Below are 27,057 nucleotides of genomic sequence, written 5' to 3'. Positions count from 1 at the left end.
TTTTTGGTTTTTCGAGACAGGGTTTCTCCGTGGTTTTGGAGCCTGTCCTGGAACTAGCTCTTGTAGACCAGGCTGGTCTCGAACTCACAGAGATCTGCCTGCCTCTGCCTCCCAAGTGCTGGGATTAAAGGCGTGTGCCACCACCGCCTGGCTTAATATTTTCTCTCTACTGGATCTAGAATCACCTAGAAGACACATCTCTGGACACTCCTTGCCAAATCATTTAGTTAGAGAAGATCAATCAATCTCTGGCTATGTCTGGAGACGTTATCATGATAAGCATAGTGGAGGTGAGAGGACATACACTAAACAGGGCAGCACCATTCTCTGAACAGGAATCCTAAACAACACGAAAATGATGACGGGATCTGAGCATGGACACTCATCAGGACCTTCTTCTGGAATGGAGATGAGGTATGCCAGCTGCCTGACTACCCTGCCACAGTGGACAGTTACCTACAGCGTAGAGCCAAAATAAACCCTTCCCCCTTAAGTTTCTATAGTCAGGGTATTTAGTCACAGCAACAGAGACATTAACTCATTCTCATTCATAAGTCTTTAAGACTTTCTATAATTCCAGCTTTCGTTCAGACAAATATAGTTCATTTTAAATAATAATATGTTAATTCTTATCACGGTGACATCACATTATTTTAAATTCAAATTTCAAAACATTCTTCAGAGAATTGTTATTTCTTCCAGATCATTCTCTGAACACTAAATTCCCAAGTTTGTGGAATCACTGCTTTTTCTCCAAGGACAGAACAGTTAATTAGATGATGACATTGGATTCACGCTTGTTATACAATTGTTCAGTTTGCTGTTCACTCAGCACATTGCTTTCTTTCCCTTCAATTAATAAAACTGACAGGGAATATAGAGTTAGTTTAAATTTGTCTCTCAGTTGATTTTCTCCCCTTCACCTTGTGAGTTGGAGACAGGGTCTGGAGGAATGCTGAAGCATGAAGATTTTATGTACTTTCCACTAGAGACAACTAGCAAAGGAAAACTCAAGGTCATAGTTTAATCCCTGCTCTTAAGTGGCATTCTGTGTGAGTCCTGAGGATACTGTTCAATCTCAGCATCCTGCTTGAATTCCTTGTTCTTTAGAATATCACGCTGTGTGTGTCAGAAATGCAATAATGAATCATAGGAGATTTGGCCTCACAGTTTGAGTTGAGTGACAGTCTTTCAATTCATACTTTTGAATAATATTCAAACAGTCAATATTTTTCAAAGTTGAACAAGAAAACAAAATTTAAGCATCACAATGTTGTACTTTAGTAGCTTACCAAAGCAGGGACTCTAGTGGCTATAAATAGTAAATGTATCTTTCAAATGATCAACTTTCATCCGGAAAAGAATTCCCTGAATAGGACAGCCCAGGGCTCCCTCCTTCACCTTCACTTAGGTGTTCTCCATCTAAGTGACACATTAAACAAAAATACACAAGGTGGAGGCTAAGGAAAATCAGAACAGAGGACCATTCAGCTTCTTGTCTTGCAGCTATTAAATGTACTTATTTTCTTTGTAAGAATCATCAACCTGACTCGGTACAAAGATGCAAACATTCCAGCCTCCATCTGCTCAGTATTTAAACACATTGGGATGACACCCTTATAATTCCATTGCGCACACATTCTAGTATCACTTTTTACTCTCCTGCCCTTTTCTGTTTTATGCAATGGCAATGCATTTTAAATGGGCTATGCTGTGTGCATCCTTATTCAAATGTAATTGCTCTTTGTCTGCTAATATTTCATTTCAGTTTCAAGGTCATAGGTCTTCATTTTTATTCCTTCATCCTTCATTCTTTCCAAAGAACTCAGAGCTCTCCAGAGCATCCAGTGCTCAGTCATACATTCATTTGCAAGAAACAGAGCCCTGGTTTGAATGCTCATATTTTCTTCATTGGCATATACAATTCTTGGAGTGGCATGCAAATCAGTCATCAGCTCTGTTGGGAAATCTCTTTGCATTCTTGAAAACAAAATTAGATATTCCTCATTGTATTCCTTCTCAGCCATTTTTACCTCGCCCCACTATACCATATAAGTGCCGTGAAGGTAGAATATTCCATATTTCAAGCTTAGATAGAAGTCTGAAACATTGTCAATGCTTTGTAAAAAATTAACTCGTGTTAATGAGGGAGTTAGAGGGAATCTTTCACTTTTTTACTGGCACATTTTAAAACTTCATTTGATCCATATAAAAATTATTCAATGTTATGTCTTTTTTATTATATGAGGAAGGATGCATGATAGAAGTATAAGGATAAATAATTACTCCCAAAGCCTATGAATATTCATATTAATTAACCCTTTTAAAAACAGAGAATAGTTAATATTTCTCTTCTTTTATGGAAAGCTTATCATGGGTGAAGAAATTGACTTACATCTGATTTAATTTGTTTTCCACCTATGTCTCTTTTTTTCTAATTTTCCTTATAAGGATTAAATGTGGAGCTTCAGAAATACTGGACAAGGGTTACATCAAAGCACTAGGAAAGTCTTTCAGAATTCTATTTAAGGAGTTTTGGTATACCCATAATAATAGTTTTTTACCCAGGAACCAAAGCTCCACATCAAAATGGTTATTAATTCTATTCCTACAGGCATGAAGTAGCAAATACAATGAACATTTCGTGGGTGTAGCATGACATATTTCTTTATTGTAAATATTAAAACAGAATTTAAAATAAAAACAACTGAGCAACAATTGGAAGCATATGGTGCACCAAGATTCTTATCTAGAGTAAACACTGAATCAAAACATAGAAATATGTTACTATAACTAGTTTGAAAATACCATTTTAAGAGAGAAGTAGAATCTGAAATGATTGGTGCATAAAGATCTTGCATGGCCTGAGGTTGTGGCTCCCTTAATACAGTACTTAGGTTAATCCCCAGAATTGTAGAAAGACCATGACTAGGATCCCAGCAAAGGAGGCTCTCAGGCCGGAGGGTCTGGAGTTTTAAGGTAGTGAGGTGAAAGCAAAGCATTAAACAAAGAAACAAATAAACAAACATATAGATAAGGAAATAATCTTCTTATGTTAAAATGTTTTAGTTAATTTATTTTATGAATCAAATTTTATAAAATTATAAAAATTAGTTAAATAATTTATTTGATGGTTATAAGTGGTTTTCTTTCAAGTGTGTTGCAAGTATGTTTGTGCACCCCCACATGTGTCTGATGCCTGAGGAAGTCAGAAGAGGGCATTATAGTCCCTTGAATTATTGATGGTGTGAGCCACCTTGTAGGTGCTGGAATTGAATTCTGGTCATCTGCTTTCACATAACAGAACCATCTCTATGGCTCTGTCTTTTATTTTAGATCAGTTAAAAACAATTTCTACACTGATACCTATTTTTTTTTCAAATGATTAATTTTTATTTAAAAATTAGTCTTCAAGGTTGCTACGCTTGGAGAGAGATTAGGAATTTATTATGAATCAATATTAATACAAGATGTAAATTTATCAAAAGGAATTCCTCTTGTTTAGCTATCCTTTGAATTATGAATTGTACCATAAGGTAATTAGCTACTATTTTTCAGCACTGAGCTAATTGACTAGCCAATTGTCTCAAAAGGTCAACATATTCAAAGAGACTGGTGTGATTTGAATGCCAGGCAAGCAATATGTTTCAAAAATAAAATATGCTTTCTGCAAAGCCTAAAGATCTAAGGTGATTCATAGGCTCAAGATGGTAGGAAAACAGAAACAAATTGATTCCTGAACCTTGCACAATGTTGCCTTACATAGACCAACAGCTTTGGAACCACACCTGATAAGTACATTTTTAGAAGTCACATATAGATATTACCAATGAGAATTCCTGGACTGATTGATTCATTGCAACTGCAGTTATGTGGAGATGTTGGGTTACAGCAGGCCTTGAGGATAACTACCTTATTTTGGTCTAGCTTGGTCCCATGAACAGCTATCTCTCCCTTGCCCTTTTCTTTGTTAGCCCTAACATGACTAGCAGATGAAAACATTTTGGAAGCTACTAACTTAGCAGAGCACAATCTCCTGCATGCCCAAATTCTAAAAATGTCATCAGTAGGCTTCTGAAGTTTTTAGAAGACCTTACCCCATGCTGCTCCTAATGCCCTGTTTCCACAAATGTATTTTAAAAGTGTCTTTATTTATGCTTTCTTGGTTTTATTACTTTAAACATTTCCTGAAACCGCTTTCACATGGGAACGTAGAATTTGAGAGCATATAAATCTATATTCCAGGGCCTTGGTCACTCAAATTAAGCTCTGGAATAAACTGCCTCTTATTCCATTTAAGGTGAGAGCTGCATTTTTCCACATCAAGAACATGAAAGCATATTTTAAATTAAACAGTATTTTTAGAACTATGACTCTAAAATAAGTGCACATACTTCTATACATAAATGAATATGCATATGTTTCTATGTATATCCATGCACAAAGTGGTTATATACTAGGACATTTTTCAATAGTGAACAATTCTAATTTCATGTATCTATTATTTTCCAGTATAAACAATATTACCTTCTTTTGAAGGCTACATATTGTTGACATGTGTGAAATATTACAAAACTTCATTAATATGCAAATCTTATGGAACAATTGACATTTATAAAAATGATAATTTATTGGAAAAAGAATTATTCTTTCTAGGGAGTATGCACATTTGTTTGTATGTACATAAACATGTTTGTGCATGGACTAGTATGTGAATGTCTTCTTCAATCATTCTCTACTTTGTGACTTTGTTTAGGGTCTTCTATTAAACTTCAATATCATTGATTAAGTTAGACTGCTTCTCCAGGAAGCCCTATGAATCCTGCAGTTTCTTCCTCCCCAGTGCTGAGACTACAGCTATACATCATTGTACCCTGAGATTTTACAGGGTGCTGGGACTTGTGTGGCAAGGTCTTTGTGTGGTAGCTAGCATTGTTTGCTGAGCCATTTCCCAAGCCCTTTAGGAGGGTTATTGTTTTGTTTCTGGGACAAAAGTTGTTCTGGAAATCAACTAGGGTCAAATGTTAGAGCTTTTTTTTTTCTAATTCATTTCTTAAAATTAATCTCTCGGAAGAAATTCATAAACCTGAGACAGGGTTTAGGCAGTCTGCTCACTTTCCCACAAATGAGCACAAACTATAGAAAACCTTTCTGAAACACAAGTGGTCTGACATTACAAGCCCAGACTGTGTTTCTTCACAATAGGCTTTTTGTTTATATGTTTGTGTCTCTGGGTTTGATTGCTTTGTTGATGGATTAATTAGAGGCTTTGGGAAACAGTATCTTCTCTGTAGGCCAGCCTGGGTCCCAAACACATCAGCTGTTCCAGCTCTCCTGCTCTGTGATTGTATGTCTACGCTATCATGACTAGCAATCTACAAGGTTTTGAATGTTTCATGTCACCTGAGCAGACAATAGTGATTTCCTACCCCCATTTCCCACAGGGGAAGCCACACTGGCTATGAAATTGGTCTTCTCTAATATTTCCACATATATTATGTTTTATATGTCTTGTTTCGGATAGTTAAACTGATAGTTGAAGATGATGGATTGGTAGAGGAGTGGACATAAAACCACCTCACATGTTTTCACTGGATCCTTAGTTTCTTCCTTTTCTCTCTCATATCACCTTCCTTGGTGCCTTACCTCCCATCTTCTCTAGAAGGATTGAAATACATCATTACATTCTGAAGATAATATTAGAATTACTATGAGTGCCAACTTAGCACTAGTTCTAGCCTTACAGTAACCATACCCCTTATTTTAAACCTACTTGTAGCCCTATCTCTAATCCTAGCACTTATCCTAACCACAACCTCAGCCCTTACCCTATGTCCAGCCCCATAGTTAATCCTAACCTAAACTGGCCTGATCTATATATAACATTTGTCCTAAAACCAAGCCAATCGAAACAAGAATGACTGAAGAAACAATAAATCAATATAAAACTTTTCCATCCTGTAATGATGGAGGAAGGTCATTGGGCAATAAAGAAACTGCTTGGCTGACCCTGATAGGTTAAAGCATTGGTGGGAGGAGTAAACAGAATAGGATGCTGGGCGGAAGAGGAAGTGAGGTCAGACTCTGCTCTTCTCCCGGAGAGACCCGACAGCTCTGCTCTCTAGAGCAGAGATGCCATGCTCCGCTCTCCTGATAGCTCTGCTCTCTGAGGCACACGCGATGAAGCTCCAACCCAAGATGGACATAGGCTAGAATCTTCCCGGTAAGCGCACCTTGGGGTGCTTACACACATTATTAGAAATGGGTTAGAACAATATGTAAGAGCTAGCCAATAATAAGCTGGAACTAGCCGGGCCAAGCAGTGTTTAACAGAATATAGTTTGTGTGTTGTTATTTCGGGCATGAGCTAGCCAAGCAGCCGGGGTGTTGGGGACGCAGCCCCGCCGCTCTTATTTCAACACTGTAATATGGGTGGGAATACTTGGGCTTCAAGTTCTTATTTTCAGATGAATTCTGTTTGAGGAAAATTGAAATACATAAGACACTTAAACAAGGAGGATAAAAGATTGCTAAATTTCCCATGGTTAATCATTGCAGAAAATAAAAGGTACCATTTACCTTGACCCATTTTGAAAGAGTTTCTTGGTTAAATCTCTTCAGAAGGTTTTTAAAAACTCTTTATCACAAGACTTAAGTTCTATGGATAACAAAACAAAAGATCAAAAGACAGCTATCCATTTTAAATGTTCAGTTTAGTCTCTGCAGTCAATGCATGGGAATTCTTGACAAAAGCCTGGAGATGAAGGAGCATGCATTACTAAGGATGAGTCCCAGTTTTCTTAAGTAAGGACTGGGTGCAATTAAAAATTAACACTATTATTTCAAAGAAATAAATGTACATATAAGAGAATATTTTTATATATTTTTGGATAAATACACCAATTATGCATATAGTGGGCACAAAGCTACCTAGAGACAGGATCACAAAAAAAAAAGCAAAACTTGCAAAGGACTTGTGTGGCATTTCTGTGCATACACTCAGCAGGGGAGGTAATTATTTCTTTCAAGAAGGTTTCATTTCTTAACGATTACAACACCTCAGATGTCAGTCTCCTTAGGTTTCAAAGGACCCTAAATACTCGATGTAATGAAACTGTGTGGATGGCATAGTTGTGCTTTCTTAGAGACATGGAATTTGGCAGAATTGTTCAGTGATTTACAGAGTGCTGATACTGTTTTAACAGACTGGGAGCAGATCGTGACTGGGGAATGCCATCACCACTTGCATCCACATTCCTTGCTTCCTTGCACTGCTAATGTAAACTAACTTGATGGAGAATTGTAAAGAATCCCACTTCCAAATGCTCAACCAAAATGTGGACATAATCACTTATCCTAGGAAGGTCAAATTCAATATTGTGATTTTATGTACGCTGTGGTCTGATCTCTGTCAGCTCCTTCCAGCGCTTTCTATGTTTGAAAGCAGATCTCAAGCTTTAATACATTTCTTTTATTGCTGCTACACTTTACACAAGGAATATTGCTACTACTTTGAAATACTGTGTAGGAAGAGAGGCAATTTTGAAAATATAATGTGGTTATTTTACCAGTGCTTATTGTTAAATATCTTACCAGCAAATTCCTGTATATAACTATGCCCTTATAAAAATCCATTTTCCCATCAATTGGAACAAAATTATGGAGATTAAAATATCTGTGTTACAGAAAATCATTAATAATAGATATTTTTTCATTATTTTGACTAGAAAGGAATTGATTTCGCCAGGAAACATTCAGAAAACAATTCACTAAACACAAAAGCATTCCCAAGACCAGAACATAATGTTCAAATCTTTAAGCTTTACTTATTATTAATTTTCATAAAGACTACAAATACCCCCACCAAATGTACTTTGAATCATTTATTAGAAGAAAGAGCCAAATTCATTTCTTAGTCATGGCTTAGGCTTTGTGTGTAATTATTTAAATTAGAGTACATGCTCTGAATGCAACAGACATTTTTTTAAAAGAAACAGCAATGTTAGGAGACATAATTCAGAAAGAAGGGCTCAACACAGCAATGAAGAGTGTACTTAGGTACTTCTTTTCTTACTTTGTGATTATATCAGAAAGATCCCTAGATACTGGATAGGGATGGTGCTTGGAAATAATTCAGATCCATGTTTTTCATTAATAATTAGCAAGGAGGAGACCCTCTGAATGTAGGCAGAGAGACCTGAATTATACAGACTCATTGTGCTGACAAAATATCCATGTGGCCTCTTTAAGGCACACCACACACATGACACAAATCTAATGTTCTCTCATATGTTTTGGCCATGCCTTGGTGTACAATCAGTTACACACAGTTCTGAATTTATCCTCTAAATGAAAAATGTTTTGGTCACTCAGTCTAGAATGGCGTATCTTTTTGCCTTGATCCTACTATTCTATATAATACATTACAGAGAAGCAATTGGGAGGACCTTTCTCTGACATAAACGCAAATGCAAATTTGCCTGTATTGCTTGTATTTAAGTCCACCCATCTAAGTCTACTTAGGCAGTCTCTAAGTGTGAACATTCTGTAGATAGTTGTAGATGTAGATAGCTAAGCTCCTCTGAGAAAAATCAGAAATTTACTGTCTGGTGAGTTTTCCTATATCACTGCCTCTCCAATATTTTGATACTTCTCTTTATGTGTGAGTGTACATACACTCATGTTTGGATCCAATTGCCTGGAGCTGGAGTTACAGGCAACTATGAGTTCCCTAATATGTGTGCCGGAAACCCGAATTCATCCTCTCTATGAGTGGCAAGCACTCTTCATCACTCACGCATGGATTCGACCATGTCCCCCAGCATTCTAAAACCTCCTCTAGCCCACGTATCTCACTAACCCTAAGATGAGGAACATATTTTTGTTTACATCCTACTTCAGTGACCTAGTGTGGAGATGTTTGATCCTTTCCCTCCTTTCCAGGGCCCATCTTGAGAAAGCAGACTTTTCCCAATGCAATCAGTGTAATCTGTTTACAAAGCTTTACTCACGTTAATGTTCATGTATGTTTCTTTCCTTTCTACCCCTACCAAGGGGTTCCAGAACTACCCTTCACCTGATCCTGAAGGAGTGGACATAGAGAAACAGAAGAAATAGTGGCTGCTCACAAGCTGTTGTCAACCTTAGTGTGTGTCTTCCTACCAGATGGTGGGTAACCGTGTGGCAAAAACTGGGAGGCAAGGGGACTGGTTCTAAAACACATGTACGTAAAGTGAGATATTTAGAACAAGTCCCCAGAGGTGCAGGCATACACAGCCTGCCCTTGCAATGATCTGTACTTTATCAGCTGCGGTGAGGTCAATTAAGAAGAGGGATAGATGTGGGAGGTTTCTTCTTTTACCCAGGGCTAGCCACTTGCACTGTAACTTCACAGGCTCTTTTGCTTCTTAATCTCATGTTTCAGTCCCTGTAATCCACTCCTAGCTTTTAGAATGCTCCAAACCCACTTATATTTTAATATCTCTTTATTTCGATTTTTCTCTCATATCTATGTAGAAATTACAGGCTGGTATTTAAAAACACGTTAAAATTGCAATGATATTAATAGCATAGTAGGTCAGAACTGGTATTAAAGAAAATATTTCCCATGAATACATGGATTTGAATATTAAATTGTAGGAGCATTCCTGTTATTTTGTTTAAGACAAAGATTAAATAAACAGGCTTGTGGTGTGTACATCTATTATGATAATGACTCCTCGTTCTTTTTTACTGAATCGAGAAATTTTATCTGAAATAGGTTTTTTTTTTTTTTTTTTAAATCCAAGCTTCAAAGTCTGGGTGTGTGTTTGCTAACATGGTTTTCAAGAAACTGTGATAATTATACCGTTGAACTTTATACTGAGCGACTGGCAATAAAACCTATTCACTCTCTCTCTCTCTTTCTTTCTCTCTCTCTTCTCTCCCCATCACACCCCTACCTACAGTTGAAAGAAAAGGAGAGTTGGACTTCTCTTTGAATTTTTATGACTATACAAGGTTGACTCTCTCAGCCGCATTGTTTCCAGCAGACTCACCCTGACAATGCGCTCCTTCGTCAGAGCCATTCGGGCAGTCTACCATCCCATTGCACAGCCGAGACAAATGGACACACGCACCAGCTCCACGACAAGCAACGTGATTCAAGGGGCACTTGATCTCCACCTCCTTGGGACCTGTAGGAGAGAGGAAAGAAAAGTCTGTGTGTTAGCCTTATTTTTTTGAAGGCAAAAATTCATAGTTTGAATTAGGAAACAAACTGTAGACGACACTATGAGAGCACAGCTTTGACTTCAAAAACTTTCAGAATGCCTATGTGAGAAGAAAGTCATTTGAAAAGATATAAAGCATATGAAATTAAATATATTTTTAAAGTAATTCCATAAAACATAAATGTAGCCAGGCGGTGGTGGCGCACGCCTTTAATCCCAGCACTCGGGAGGCAGAGGCAGGCGGATCTCTGTGAGTTCGAGACCAGCCTGGTCTACAAGAGCTAGTTCCAGGACAGGCTCCAAAACCACAGAGAAACCCTGTCTCAAAAAACAAAAAACAAAAACATAAATGTGCTTCTCAACCATTAAAACAGCATGGTTTGCAAGCCCAAGGATTCATAGTCTTTGTTTCTTAATCCTAGATAAATTTGATGAGGATGTCAAACTTCTTCAGTCTTAATTTAATTGTGAAAGTTGGTTAATGACAACTTTTTCTCAATACATCACTTTAGATTTAATTTGAGTACCAAATGAGGGCTGTTATCAAAGCTAAATAAAGAATGTTCTAGCACGGAGAGTTGCCCTTTACAAATACCTTTCTTTCTGTTGTATACTCCTAAAGGAGGAGAACTGACAGGCTTGTATTGTACTCTCACTACTTAGATGAGACAAAGTAATAATGAAGAAATAACCAGGGTCATGTGAAATTATGAAAAGCACAGAAGAGGGTACTTATAATGAATAAGAAAGCAAAACGAAAAAATACATTACATAAAGAAATAGAAACTAATACCGATCACAGTTTAATATACTTTTAAATTCCTATCAAATATAAATTATAGGTTTACATGATTCATTTCTTTCATAAAAACTATTTACTTCCAAGCTTTTGTATTTTAGCATTTATAAAAATGATTCCTAATGACTTACCACTATAGATTAATATGTCTCTCAATACTCATAAGAGATACTTCTTTTTTCAGCAAATGATTATTAACACAGGAACTCACACTTGGCAAAAGGCAAAGAGTAAAAGACCATGGAATGCTCTGTCTTAAGTGGGGCATCCCTATCACATTCCTTTCTCCCAAGGCTTAAGAATCATTGTTAAAGAGGAACCAGAAAGAGTGTAAAATACAAAGACGGTGTGTGACTACGGGAAAGCATAGTCTGCCAGACAGAACAGGACAACTGCACGTGTGAACTCGGAGTATTGTGAGGTCATGCACAAGAACTGTCCACACTCCAACTAGAGCTAACCCCTGCATGGAGAACACTGTTGGAAATGAAGTTCCACACCTAGCCATGGAACTACCAGGAGTTGATAACTACTAGGAGAAGCAGCGTCAGTTTTATTTAGGTGAGACACTGATAAGTTGACTCTTCTCCAGTGGGAGACCACACGCCCTCAGACATAGGGCCAAGATACATTGTACTTGCAGAAAAACAGATGCAATATTGGGTAAGTAGGGGAGAGGAGTGTATCTGAAAGGAGATGCAGGGAGATGAATATTATCAAAACACAGTGCACCAAATTAGCAATGAACTAATTAATATTTTTACATTGGCTGATATGTTGCCACTAATAGGATTCTCTACGTTTTTGAGGTGTATTTATATAATTTTTTTCCATAAAGTGTGCTAGTTTGTAATATACCTCTTGCCAAGAATGTGAACTGTATTTTATTATAATAGTTCATGAACTCAATTAATCACTATTTCTAAAACTACCTGTTTTTTTCAACAGTCTATATGCATGGATATATCTATATTCATATTATTCTAAGTATTACAAGTCATAGTTGAAAATTAGCATGACAAAAATGAACTTAAAACAAAATTATGACATTATATGTATCAATGTTTAATAGTTATAAAGGATTTCAAAAAATAAGTGTTTTTCTTTAAAAGTGAAAAATTAGGCATAAATATCAAATTGGTATTTAGGCCAGTGATATGTACTGATATTTTTGAAATTCCAAGTGAGTGTATATTTTTTGAGAGGTTTTTAAATCTTTATAGTAAGAAAATAGAAATGAATTAATAGTTAAAACTTGCAGTTGTTCAATGAAAAGTAATATCTGAGTGAGACAAGGAAAGTCTGGCCATCCATTTTAAGATATTGATAGAACTAAAGAAGGTGGAAAACAAAGACACGCTGGGGTCCAGAAGTCATGCCTACCCTTTTACAAACTGCAAAAACTGAGACATATCTTGATTATTGGAAAACAATATATAGAACTATGAGATTCTTAGAGCTAGCACACAGAATCAAGCCAGAAGCTGGTCAGAAACGGGAAAATGTGTGCTTTCCTTGTTCACCAGCTGGGGGAGTCTTCACTCTTGCCTCCCCTTCCACTGTTGCCATGGAAATGACAATGTAGCTAGAGCTTTCTTGGCAGGCTTTGATTCAGTCTATCCTTCCACGAATCTCATACTAAATGTTTCAAGACAATTGTATAAAAGCGGAGGTTCTTTGTGGAAATGGTCGTCCTCTTTGAGAGGTAAGTTCACAACTGGATAAAATAGTATCTTAAATCCTTTGATCGGTGTCAGAGTTATTTAATTGAAACAGAGCAAAAGTCATACACTACATACACAATACATGGAAACCCAGGTCTGGAAACCCAGATATATAAAGGTAAATATAACATTAATTTTATAAGTATTTCAAGTAATATTTATAAGATTAACATGAAACATACACTTAAAATTATGCAGCTATAAATATCTATTATCAACAGATATAAAGTAAGTCTTGAAAATCAAATGAGAGGCAGCAAATCACTTATCAGTCAAAATCCTCCTTGAAGGCAGGCGATATGGGTATGTTGTATATTGTGGCAAAATGCATCCCTGATGTTCTGTGTTATTGCAAGTGAGAATAACACCATGATAATCTTTTAGTTCTACCCCAAATAAAGAGAGAAAGCAATGTGATCATAGCTTCCACTTTTCACCTATATGAAAAAAAAAAGCATGTGGCGAGGGCAGTTCTTTGCATCGCTGAGATATGCGATTCTTCTTGAAGTCACTCACCAACATCACCAACATGACATAACAGAGCACTGGTCTGAAGTTTCCAGACATTAATATATCTGGCACTGCTGTTGCAGCTGCTGGATCACCAAGAGTTAAAGATGCTGGGGTGAGGTAGGCCAGTTAACAACAGAGAATTTCAAAAACTACAAAGAGAATCTTCATCACATAGACTTTTTCTTTAGTCTAAACACTTCCAATTCACTAAAGATAATTTTAGATTACTAAGTACTATAATAATATTTTAAATACAACAGTTAGAAGTATATTTCTCCTTAAAATCTTCTATACTATAGCAATACTCCCAAATAGTATTTGTTCTTGAAATTATATAACTCTGCCCAATTCATTGAAATAGACTTCACTTTTAAAATTAAGTCTTGCTTTACAAACTGCCTACCCTCCTAGGCCAATGTAATTCTTCTGTACCTGTTGTCTTTTCTAGGGATAACTTTTCAGTGGTCCTTTGTACTCTTTCTGAAATTCAATTATATACTCTTAATCTGTACACAATAATAAAGATATTTTTGCTAAGTGAATATTTTTTTCAAATAACAGTTGTGTTGCCTATTTAAAAATACATCATTGAACATATTTTCAGCACTTAGATTTTACGTGCTTTGCGCCTGTTTTCTGGCTTTGCTCCACTCTCAGCATTCTGATGATTTCGTTTTCCTCAGCTGAATAAATATTAACCTATAACAGGAAAAAAATCTGAAAGGTCTAGTACAAAAAGGAAAATGGTCATCCTTATGGGAACTTAAATTATGCCCAACAAGACATACTATACATTATTTATGGGACATTCTCAATTAGTAAATTGTACAACTAAATTTTAAATTGTACTTTTGTTCACAGTGAACCAGAGGGACCCAGTTTCTTTCAGAAACTTCCCTGGTTTCCTGTCGAAATCTATACCCTACTTTTCTATCTGCTGCCTCTTGGACTCAAACATGTTACTGTGGATCTTTGCTTTTCTATTATTTTTAGCATACCTAAATACATGTCCATATTACACATGTCTTCTGAACATCTTCAGCCTAGAGAGAATCATTGACATTGGCACATGATGGCTGTTTGTACTGAAAGGTCTCCATACCGCAGTCCATCACTTGGAATTGGTCCATGACTCTTATTTTCCAGCTGTTTGTTGTAGCATCAGACTGTGAGATCTGATATTAGGAATTATTTCTTTTTCATCCTCATGGTACCATCTCCAAACACAGCATAGCATACAATGTCCACTTGAAGGTCACTTGGTTGAAAGAACACAGAGAGTAGAACACTGCTAATTTCTACTTTTCTTCTGACATATAAGAACGTACATTTTTCTCCCATTAACACAATTCATTGACAAGGTTCCACTAATAGAAATTTCACCTTGTGACTACATTCAATTTATAATGATTCTTAATTTCTGGCCAAATCGAAACAAAATGTCCTGACTTGATTTCATTATCTAATTGAAATTTAACGAGCATTTCTTACAACTAATATTGAAATTTATATCATGTTTCATTCGTTGACTTTTTTCTTTGCCCCACCCAATCCTTCAATGTGAATTTAAACCTTGTCCACAGCCTCACTTTTACTTCACAAACCCTGTGCAACAGAGTGCTTTAGATCGGAGAGCAACATGTGCGTTTGTCTTATAGTTACTTAATACTGTTCTTACCCCACTGAAAAATAACAATAGTGATAGCATCTACATTAGAAAATTGTAATAGGTGCAAATGAAATTCCAGGTTTAGTTTTGATGCAAGCTCTTTGGGAAATGCCAATGTTCTCCATGAAGTGAACTTTCAATGCCACTGCCTATATTAAAGTTTTACTTTTTATGATGTTTAGATCTCTGAATTTTTCATGAACTGTGCCTTAAAGACAATTCTGTAACAACTTACTGATAACAAGTGCTTTCAATTCTTTTACCACAACTTAAAATATGGTGTATCACACTGCAGAAAGGAGAGAGTATGTATAGAAAAGTAGTCTATAAAAATATCAACTGAGAAATAATTTCAAACAGAAACACGTCAGATTAGAGCAAGAAGCTTAAAACAAGAAAGTTTTGGATTTTGTTTGCATATTCAATTTAAATATTTAAATTTTATTAGATTTTTTAGAATCATGTGAAAATCAGTATTAAGTAAAGTTTAATATTGCAGAAGATATGAGAATTTTTTCTATTTGTAGGGTGTCTTAGAACTCGAGCTGTGGAGTATTTAATGCTGTGAACATTTTCTCTTTATTATTTTAAGACCCCATAAATCCTAAGCCCATGCACAGTTATCTTAAAATTAACTTTCATAGATATTTTAAAACACATGTTTAATGTCAATATATCATAATTATATATTAGGGTTTCCAAACAACCATTACACTGTTTATAGCTGTTTAGTACTTTCTATCTATATATTCATTTTTATTGTAAATAGTTCTTATCCACTTTAAAATATAGTTCTTTGAACATATTACCAAAGAGTATCTTCTTAAAATTTAGAAGAGATAAAGTGGTTCCTATCCAACTAGATGTGTAGAAATATTACATTAGTATAGTATTATAATTGCCAAGGCTTCAGAATCATAATAATTACAGCAACCGAATCCATTCATAAATATCACATGGCAAGTGCATGGGATTCTTGCTCATGTTGTTTCAGCTGATTGGTACATAGTATAAATATGCTTCATGAACACATGTTCATTTACTGACATCAAAATGACAACTGGGTTATGTACACCTGTGCATAGGCATACTAATGATTTTAAACAGAACACGGGGTTGGGTACACAGGCATGTGCATACACCTATGATATAAGTAGAACATTATGCTATAAGCACATGTTCCTATGTACTCTTACTGATGTTAAATGGGATACTGGGTTATGTACACCTGTACACAGGCACACCACTGATATTAAACAGAACACTCGGCTGTGTACACACACATAGGTGTACACCTACTGATATTGAGTAGAACACAATGCTATATGCACATGTTCACATGTACAGCTACTGATACTAAATGGAATATTGGATTATGTATGCCTTACACAGGCACACCTACTAATATTAAATATAACACTGGATTCTGTGCTACCATAACAGTGAAAGCACAAACTTTCTTTATCTGTTTGATTCCATGAGATTATGCTCTTATCTTTGATTTCAATTTTACTTTATATTTTATGTTTAGCATAGATCTGGGGTTTTTTACACACTCAGCAATATCGTTAGCCTCCCATCATTTAGTTCTTCATGTGCTGCCCCAGCCAACAAAATGGTATTTTAACTCAAAGAAAAAAAGCAAAAGAAATGTATAGCATTTCTAATATAATTGAAATTATATTTATGAACTTTAATTTCTAAATAAAACAGTGTTGGCTCCTCATTTGTTAGAATAATCTGTGTGAGTCACATGAGAAGAGAGAAATATGAATAAAACCTTCTATTCCTCATGTGCACTCAACCTAGTATTAATTCCAGTCGACCAAATAATTTCCGAGGAAATCATATTTCTGTAATAGACTTTTGTTTACATACTTCAAATGTATGTTGTAAAGATTCAAGAACCCAAAGAATTGTAAAGATTACAACATCCTCCTACCTGACAACTGGAAATACAACATGCATCATATTGACAAAGAGATATTAGTATACTGTCACGATCAAGATTTTGACATTAATTATAGTCTTCAGGATAAAAATGGATTAGGCCAACTGACTTCTGACCTTCTAACATAAGGACAAATAGATTAAAAAGTCAATTAAATACTGCCTTCATTAATCCCAGTGCTAACAATACATACAGTGCTTATTTGTTTAAACTCCTCCTCTCTTCCTCTCCAGACAATATTCACATGTTCTTGAAGTGTTAAACATTTTCTTGTGAAAAACAGAGGAGGATTTGTATAGATAGATGAGACTAAACAATTATAATCAGGTGACTGGGTCGCTAGAAATCTTTTTTGTTTTGTTTTGTTTTTGTCTTTTGAGACAGGGTTTCTCTGTAGCTTTTTGGATCCTGTCCTAGAACTAGTTTTTGTAGACCAGGCTGACGTCGAACACACACAGATCCTCCTGCCTCTGGCTCCCGCGTGCTGGGATTTAAGGCATGCACTACCACTGCCCGGGTCTAGAAATCTTAATATATAATTAAGTTATAGATAATTCTACTGAATGATATGTCAACATTGCTTTATTTGAAAGTTCATAAATCCAACTTTAATTATGGTTGAAATATTATAAATTTCTTTTGTCTTTCTCCTTGAATTAAATGTCTTCTTGTTGGCTGCAGTAACACACACAGAGGTAAATTACGGGATGTTGAGCATGTAGCTAATTATGTGCAAAACCCTTAGTTCTATTCCAAGCATAAAAAATAGTACAAAGTATATTTGTGATCAAAGCTATGAGCATAACCTCATGTAATCAAATATAGAAATGTTGTGTTCTCACTCCAAAGATAACATGTCATTTGCAGATAATATAGTTCTGTTTGGAGTTGAAATATTCAGTGTGACGATATCCTTCGAACACATAGAACATCTTCACCTCTGAGTTTAGCGCATTCCCCATTGTTCGTTCTTTCTTTCTTTCTTTCTTTCTTTCTTTCTTTCTTTCTTTCTTTCTTTCTTTCTCTCTCTCTCTCTCTCTCTCTCTCTCTCTCTTTCTTTCTTTCTTTCTTTCTTTTTTTTGGTTTTTCGAGACAAGGTTTCTCTGTGGTTTTGGAGCCTGTCCTGGAACTAGCTCTTGTAGACCAGGCTGGTCTCGAACTCATAGAGATCTGCCTGCCTCTGCCTCCCAAGTGCTGGGATTAAAGGTGTGCCCACCACTGCCCGGCCTCCCCATTGTTCTTATTGGTTACTTTACTGCTATAGCATAACAGCTACTAGTTATGGTTGAGAAGTTCAGAGCAGCATGGAAAGTCTGACACTCTAGCAACAGACTAGACTCCCTGATATGAAGCCCTCTAAAAGACTGACACTTGATAGGAAAGGACAAAGACAAGAAAATGGTCCAAGAAAACTACCCAAGGAAAGGGATTTTGCTCTCTGTTACAAGGTATGTTGTAGGGTCATAGTCTACTGACTAGTCCTTATGACAGATAGCTAAGCCTATGCTCATAAGAAGCATTGCATCTGAGCTCAATGCTGTCAACATAGGGACGCTGTTCTGTAGTACTATCAAGAGGGGAACTTCTTAGAAATCTGCCAAAGCACAGGTTAGCTTTTCCATAATCTTCATATATAGGTTACAACAATTAAAGGGTGGATGCATTTTTCCAGTTAAGACCTAAACTCCAAGAGCAGATTTTGAGGTGCTATTGTTTTAGCCAACTGAATTCAATGGAATTCTCAATGTACCAATGACTAACAAAGTCCATGCAACTTTTGTTCCTCTTCTCTCAAAGGAAACAAGCAAACCAATACTTGATGTTTGAGACCCAACTTAGAAAATACAATGTTGCTACTACTTCATTTTCATTTGGAAAAAAAAAATTCAGGAAGTCTCTGTGGATCTACACAAAATATCTTTTTTTTGTTGGTTTATGTCTTCCTCATAATTTAACTTAATCAAAACTACTTCACAAACCAAGAAAACAGACATATTTTATAGCTCTTGGTGAAGACAGCACTAAGGAGAACACCACCTTTCTGATTTACAGGGAAAGGTGATCCATATTCTCTACGGTGACCACATACCAGAAGAACCAGAGCTTGCTGTTTCTCGTGGCACGTGCAGCAGAGTTCTTCAGCTGACATTGCTTATTCACTATTCCACTGGGAAGAATCTGCCTGACATTAACCAGGACTGAATGAGTAAAACAGAAACAGAGGGGAGATGAATACAAAGCCTTCCATTGTCCTCACTGTATTTCAGCTTACTCTGTGTTTAAACTAATAAGCAATAGTTTGAGAGTTCTAATTAGCCTGCGCACATATTAGGGAGAAGTCTGTCAGAGTGTGTGTTCTTCTCTTGCTGAAACAGGCTATCAGAAAATTATTTTTGCAGAAGAGGGAAGGGGAAGGTAAAATGAAAATAGAGATGCCTGAAAGAGTTCATAGAAATCATACCATTAAGTCTTTGCATAAAAAGAAACATATAATATGCATGATCTTGTGTATTAGTACACGCATATCATTTTAATAAATTTTCTCTCCTGGGATGTAAATACTTCCTTTAAGAGCATCCCCAAAATATCCAATAAGAGACATGACATGTCCTCTTCTAAGTTTTTGGTCAGGGCTGCTTGAGAGACTCCCAAAATATATAGTCTATTGCTGTTTAACCCTTGCTTGTCTCCTAAAGGTGGAAGGTAAATCCCTATGGCTGGAGACAGAATGCATTTCAGAAACATGAATCAGAGACCTTTGAGCCAGAACCAACTTTGTTGCCACCTCCCTAAGGACTAGTTTTCCTGGTACCAGGAAGTACCTTGCAAGCTTCCGAGGGAAGGAGGTAGCCAGCATTTCTAGGCAGTTATGATGACGACGAACCACTTCAATTACCTGTGTGACATGAGAAGCCTAAAGGCACAGCACTGGCATACAGATCTTGGTGATAACCAACAGCTCTCCAGTTGGACTTAAGGCTTGCTCAACAGGAGATAAGTCATGCCTGCTACTGGCAAGCTAGCCTATGACCCAGCACCAGTGAAGTCATTGATATTAGAGAAGAGTACTCCTTCACTTTATTTAAACCAGCACAATCTAAACATCTGTCTTTATACCCACAGATAAGTGCAGTCTGCATCCATGTCAAGGAAACTTCTCTTAGCAACCACTGCAGCAAACCACTATAGAAAATCATAACAAATCAAAAGACAGAGCTATCCAGCCCAGTTCCAATGGATACAGCTCCAAAACATTTCTATTCCCCAACTCTCAGGAAACCTTACAGACGAGGGAGCTAAAACATTGTAAGAAGCAGGTGATCAGAGAGTTTGCCGGGAGATTTTTGTGGTGGTTTAAATGAAAATTGGCTCCACAGGCTCATAGGCTAGCATGTTTGATTACTCACTGAGGAGTGCTAAGAAGGAATAGGAAGTATGGTTAGGTGAGAGAAACTGTGGCATTTGGGGCAGGCTGCAAGGTTTCAAAAGCACACAGCAAGCCAGGAGGTGGTGGCACAGGCCTTTAATCCCAGCATCCAGGATACAGAGGTAGGCAGATCTCTTTGAGTTCAGAGCCAGGCTGGTCTACAAAGTGAATTCCAGCAAGGGCAGGACAGTTTCACAGAGAAATCCTGTCTCAAAAAACAAACAAACAAACAAACACAAAACCATCAAAAATTCAAAGCAGATCTAGTCTCTCTTTGCCTCCTGCCTGTGGATCAAAAAAATAAGTAAGCTTAGAATCATGCCTGTCTGCCTGCTGCCATGATGTTCATGAACTGACACTCTGAAACTCTAAACAAACCCCAGTTAAATGTTTTCTTCTATTAGTTGCCTTGGTATTGGTGATTCATAATAGCAATAGTAACCCTAAGGTAATTGTGTCTCCTAGTAATGTCAGAAGCTAAACCTTAAAGTTTCATCAGTGTGGCTGCCTAAACATGAGGTGAATGAGGACAATACCAATAGATATGACAAAGTAGAGATGGAAAAGTCCATAAGACCTCAACCCTACACAAGGAGCTACAACCTTACACAAAGAAATCCAAAAAATTCAGGGAGCTGGGAAAAATAGTCTTAGTCAAGAAAGAACATAACAAGGTCATCCTTAAAAATATACATAGTAATAATATACAGACTGAACAGGTTTGTAATATATTTGTAAACATGTACTTATATGCATGTAATAATAATTAATGTCAAAAAAGTGGCCATTAATTTAGTAGAAAGCAAGGAGAGATGTGTAGGACCATTTAGAGGAAAAAAAAGGGAAGAGAGTATAATTTTATTATATTCTCATAAAACAAAAATATAAAATGAAAGTGAATTTAAAATAAGACAGTTTATAAGTGTGAGGAAGATGCATTGTTAAGAACCAAAGGTCAACCCAACACTCTTGCGTGTGATATCCCTCCTGCAGTTGTAGACTGTGTGTATGTTAGACCAAAGGTGAAAGGCTTTAAATGAAAGATGTTCTTCAAAATTTAATTTTAATGGAATTCAAAGCGATGTTCACTCTGAAAATGACTTCATGATGCACTTTAAAAAAACAGTTTGTTCATGATTGTATTCTATAAACGTCACAGTTATGGGATAATTGCTGTGTATTGAGTGCTTTCGATGTTCCCATCTCTGTGGTAAGCACATAATGTCCATTATCTAATTAAATTCTTGCAGGAACACCATGAGCTAGCTTTTATAATTGCTGTTATAGAGATGATAAAATTGAAGATTGGAAAGGTTAAATACTTTCTTCAAGGTCACAAAGTCATGCTGGTATGTGAATTTAGATACCTTACTCATTCAAAATCTGCTTTCCCTTTCACTGTATTATTCTGTGCAATGTTCTCAAAAGAGGCAACAAAGCCTCATTATGTGTTAGTCTGGTCGACTTAACTTTCTTTCCTCTTAATGAAGATCAGTACAAAGAATCTTGGGGAAAACCAATAACAGCAACTTACACATCACCATCATCATTACTGTTTCAACGTTATAACTTTTACATTTCTGAAACAAAATCTTTGCCCACAGATGAAGCTGTTTGCCCACTGTTAACACATGGCATACACTGTCCAGTCTCCCGGCATCTGTCACCAACTAGAGATAATAAGAGAGGAATCCTGCCAACTATTCATGACCATGACGTCTTGCTTTGTGTTTGCCCATCCCAGGTTTCCTGAAATATTGCAATAAATAATGGGGAAACGAGGCCTAAAGATGACAAGTGGGAGGTAGAACAAACAGGCTGATGGATATATAATTTGAGTGGTAATGGGGTAGCCCTTTCCTCTCACAACTTATATATGAAGGAGCATAGAATTATTTCAGAAGTCCCATGAATGCACCCAGCAGCTACTGTTTCTAATAAAAAGTAGCAGTATATTAATATTGTATCAAACATCCTAATTGTCTTACATATACTTGGTAAATATGGGTTGGGGACACAGGTGTTGTTTGTTGAAAAAGAGCTTTAATTTTGAACATATTTCCTATGTGTTTTGTTTTTCTCACAGAACCCTGAATATACATTGTCCTGGAGTAAGTGTGAATTCAAATCCATTTCAATGGTGTGCATTGCTAGAGAACTGTTCAGTCCTTCAAATGATCCATTGACTTCTGCTTGCAAAGCAATCTTTCCTCCAGAAAACTGATGAATCTATCACCATGTGAATATATCCACACGGGTGAGCAATCCTCCTGGGTCATGAAGATTAGCCACATAGGAACTGCCTCCTGCCTCTGGTGAAGCCCTGCTGGTTCTGCCACTTGCTCCAGTCTCATTTATATTTGCAGCCCAGCTGCAAGAATGGCAAAACTGCAGGTCTAAACCAATATAAAATCTGCCCTTCTGTAGTGCAGGTCCTGATTTTACCTCTTAACATCTGTCACTAGCATATCCTCTGCCTACTCCCAACAGAAGGCAAAACTCTGAAGCAATCACAAACCCGAAAAGGAAGGTCATCTGCTCTGTATTCACCACCTAGTCATTAAAGACAAGCGTCAACTAGTTGAGTTTGCATGAAACATGTTACACTAAGTACTCACTAAGAATCTTCCCCAAGACTCCACAAGGTCATATACCTTCTCAGCTCCTAGTCCACCATTTTGTCTCCCTTGTTTCAAACACAATTAAATTTCTTCAATTTATCTGAAAAGCTACTGGGTAAATATGCAACAGGCATGCAACAAAGGAAAGGACCAGCAACGCATCCTTCTCTTTCTTGACAAATATCACTTGGCAATAATCATTTCCTTTCAGATTTTATGAAATGATCAAATGCTCACAGTGTAGACTATGGAAGGCTATGTGTTATTTACAAATAGTACAGTAATAGTAAGATTCAGAATGAAACACATGAATGGAACCTTAACATTACTAATGGTGTCAACAATATCAGCCTACTAGTCAGAATCCAAAAATCCTTAGAAATTAATAAACTGCAAGAACTATTTGGAACACTCAAATACAGAGAGAGAGAGAGAGAGAGAGAGAGAGAGAGAGAGAGAGAGAGAGAGAGAATTCTAATGATTTATCTCCTTTTGGAACATCCTTGACTCAGGAAGAAAAAACAACTACGAAAACAACAAAGAGACTTGAGACTTTTCATGGTCCATATTGAGTAATATGGAAAAGGAGTACAAGCAATGGAATTCACATATTACATAAAACTCCTGAGAAATCCCTGAATGCAGAGTAGCCAATTTTTGTCCCCCACCCCAGCTCATGCTTCATCAATCCTTTGAATCTCCCCTTCACCACCTTATTTTGTCAGGTATATTTGCAAAACAAACCATTGATTCACTTCTGTGTCAACTTTTCCTTGTGATGCTTTCACACCTATCTATGTGTGTGCACGTGTATGATACCTAGACACACCAGAATGTGGGTGAGAAGAGACAAGAAAAAGTGAGCATCAACAAAATCTTACAGGAAATGGATAACAGAGCTGGCCAGTCTACACCTGGACCTAACCGCAGAAACCCAGAAATGTGAGCCTATTCCACCTAGTCTGAATGCCAAAGAGTTTGAGCTTATTGTGCTTTTTTTTTTTTTGCCCTCTTCTCCCAATTTGTATTGGGGTTGGGGTATAAAAGTGTATGGAAATTAAATGCTGGTGAGAATCCAGCATTCACTGTTCTGTGTTTCCTTGTTATCTTTCTTCTTCCCGTCTAACATTTCTAATGTTCTTTTCACGCTTCTACCCTGAAACGTATGAACCCACCATGGCTAGGATCATGGTAGGTCACCCCAAAAGGTGCCTCAAGACACGTATTTACTCTGTAGACATTGAAATACATACATGAAATCTAAGAATAAAAAATGAAGAACATACTGTCTTCATTTTATTTTAATACACATGATGCAAATGAATTCCGAACAATTAATTTGCCAATTCAAGGTTGTTAACAGAGAGAAACTGACATCTCACAGCAGATTGAACCTCGAAGGTCTCAGTGTGAGCACCCATGCAGGCACCCACAATTTGGTGAACAGAAAATAATATTCTGCTGCCAGAAATACAAAGAGTGTACAAAACACCCAAAACCACTTCTGTAGGATTTTTTCCTGTGCTATCTTCAACCCAATGAAGATGATAAATGAGAGCAATTACAGCAAAATAAAGCAGGACTGAACACAGAAAGAATAACCCATACCATTTCTTTAAAGATGCCTCATTTATATGTAAAATTATCTTGGAAACATTATGTTTTATTAGTCTCATGGATTACAGCGCCCACCAACATTTCCTCTCGTTTCATATTAGACATTTGATCAGATCCTGACTCAGTACCCTGCTGTAGAATCTAAGACATTCCTTTCCATTTGCACCCACAAATAATTCCATATTTTTTAGTATGTTACAAATGGTATAATTCAGTTTGCTATTTTTATGTTTAGTTAGCATATGTAATATTTGGGTTTCATTGTGGGGGGAAAAACAAAAGAATTGGAAAGTGTTATATTTAGTGAGGTGACTGACTCAGAAAGGCAAATGTCACATTTATTTCTCCGATGTGCACTGCAGTGCTCTTGCTACTGTGAAGACTGTGATTCAGTAGATTCAGACCAGGGCTGGGATTCTGCATTTCTATAATGTCCTCAGTGTTGTGTGTGGTGTTCTACTCTGCAATCCATACTCTGAGCAATCCTGTGGACCTCCTAAAAACTTAACACAATAAAGCCTATTGTCTATTTTTCAACAAATATTTTCCCTAAAAAATGTCTCTAAACAAACAGAGAAACAGAACACTTAGCATCATTTAGTCACAGTCTAATGCTGCTTTACTCTAGCAGGAAGAGAAGCTAATAATGCTAATCATTTTATGAACATTAACATATTGCCACCTGCTAAAACGGTTAGGTTTTAAAAATGTCTGAGGACTTCATGTTTGGGTTGGTGTACATGTTCATATGTTCAGGGCTGTGAAGAAGGAGGAGGAAGAGAAGAGGAGGAGGAGGAGAACAGTAAGGCAATGAATCCCAAGAAAGGAGAACTAGATGTAAACTTTGGGGCATTAGTATCCAAATATGACAACTGGTAGAGGGAGCCACAAATGAAGAGGTGATCTCTTGACATTGCCCCCAGAGCTTGTTTAAAATTCTGAGTCATTTCTCAATTTGTTCCGAATTTTACTGTATACTGACTGAAAGAACAGTCTCAATAACTGTGACCCTGAACATGCCACCTGAGAGGCTGGTGGTGGAATACAAACTTCTACTTAATGTATTACTCCTTGTAACTCAAAATACATAGAAATAAACATGTGTGTAATTTACTTTCCTCCATTTATTTTCATCCTCAACAATATCTCCACATCTTATTACTTTCTATTTTTTTATTGATTTTTATTGAGCTCTACATTTTTCTCTATTCTTCTCTGTAACCCTCCCCCCCCCCTCCCAAAGTTCCCATGCTCCCAATTTACTCAGGAAACCTTGTCCTTTTCTACATCCCATGTAGATTAGATCTATGTATGTCTCTCTTAGTGTTTTCATTATTTTCTAGGTTCTCTGGGATTGTGATTTGTGGTCTGGTTTTCTTTGCTTTATGTTTAAAAACCACTTCCTTAAAATTGATATTTTAGAAAGTTGGAGAGTTTTGTCTTTGGGAAATTGGCAGCAAGGAGACTTCAAACCAATGTCTTTGGACTGTCACAAGGGTCTCCCTCCTCTGCTGTTTGCATTTGTCTGAAAGTATAGAAACAACTTTGCCACCAATTTTTAATTAGGTTGTGAGGAGAATACTGATCTGTATCTATTTTGCCATATCGCCATTTAGTGTCCTAATATTACTGCTACAAATTAACCTGTAATGACTAGTGTAGGACGGGCCAACTTTCCCATCATTCCCTCCAATTGCAGTGTGAGGAGGAAATTAGGGCTTGCAAAGGCAGCTGGGAGATGTGGAGGAAGAGCACTGAAGGCTGCTTCTCTTTTCTACTTTCCCCTCAACTTAAGATCTGAAAGAACCTGTGTCCAAAGGGCTCAACATTCCACCAACCTATGATACTAAGTTACAAAATGCCAAAGAAGAAAATATTTAGTCTCTAAAATCCAGTGATAATACTATTTTTTTATTTATTTATTTAAGGGAAAATTGAGCCTCAGAGAAATCAGAAGTCAAATTTAGAATTAGGAGATGAATTCTTTCTGAGTCTTTAAAGAAATGTCTCCCAAAATGAAAATAACCTACCACAGCAGGGCAACAAACAGAGCTCTGTGAAGGTATCTTGTACCTTAGAACATTTACTTTCCAAAGGTATATTTCTATCGCTTTGATACTTTTAGTGCCATGGCATAGAAAAGGAAGAGTTAAATTTCTTGACATAATTCACCTACTGACATTAGTGTCTGAGGCTAAGATGCTACAACTCACCCAAAAGCTGTAATCATCATTGATAACTAACCAAACAAGGTCATGATCCAGAGGTTGGAATTGTGGAAAGGGAGGTGCAGAATCTTGTACAGTTTTGCTTTAAGATAACATGGATGCTTTGTTAGTCTGCAATCAACATTGTGGTTGATACGAATTTTACACTTTATTCCATGTACAAAATTAACTCTAACGAAGACTACAAGCTCCAGATATTAAAGGGCTATTTGTGGTTCTTTTTCTTCCTTTTACCTAAGGTTCTGAACAATGCTGTTCCTTAGGCTGCAACTCTGAACCTGTTTTTCTCAAGATACT

The 27,057-nt window shown here is 36.8% G+C and overlaps 1 protein-coding gene across 1 annotated transcript in view; it reads right to left on the bottom strand.

The window, feature by feature from the left end:
- Nucleotides 1–27,057, bottom strand: part of Lrp1b (LDL receptor related protein 1B) — a 1,445,827-nt gene that overhangs the window by 1,108,994 nt on the left and 309,776 nt on the right. Inside the window, 1 exon segment of the mRNA XM_050139953.1 lies at nucleotides 10,038–10,175. Coding sequence (XP_049995910.1) covers nucleotides 10,038–10,175 — 138 coding nt within the window.

This window comes from Alexandromys fortis, unplaced genomic scaffold, assembly GCF_014885135.2.
Source record: "Alexandromys fortis isolate MF-2015 unplaced genomic scaffold, M_Fortis_MF-2015_v1.1 scaffold_33, whole genome shotgun sequence".
Lineage (NCBI taxonomy): Eukaryota > Metazoa > Chordata > Mammalia > Rodentia > Cricetidae > Alexandromys > Alexandromys fortis.
This window is presented reverse-complemented; position numbering and strand designations above follow the sequence as displayed.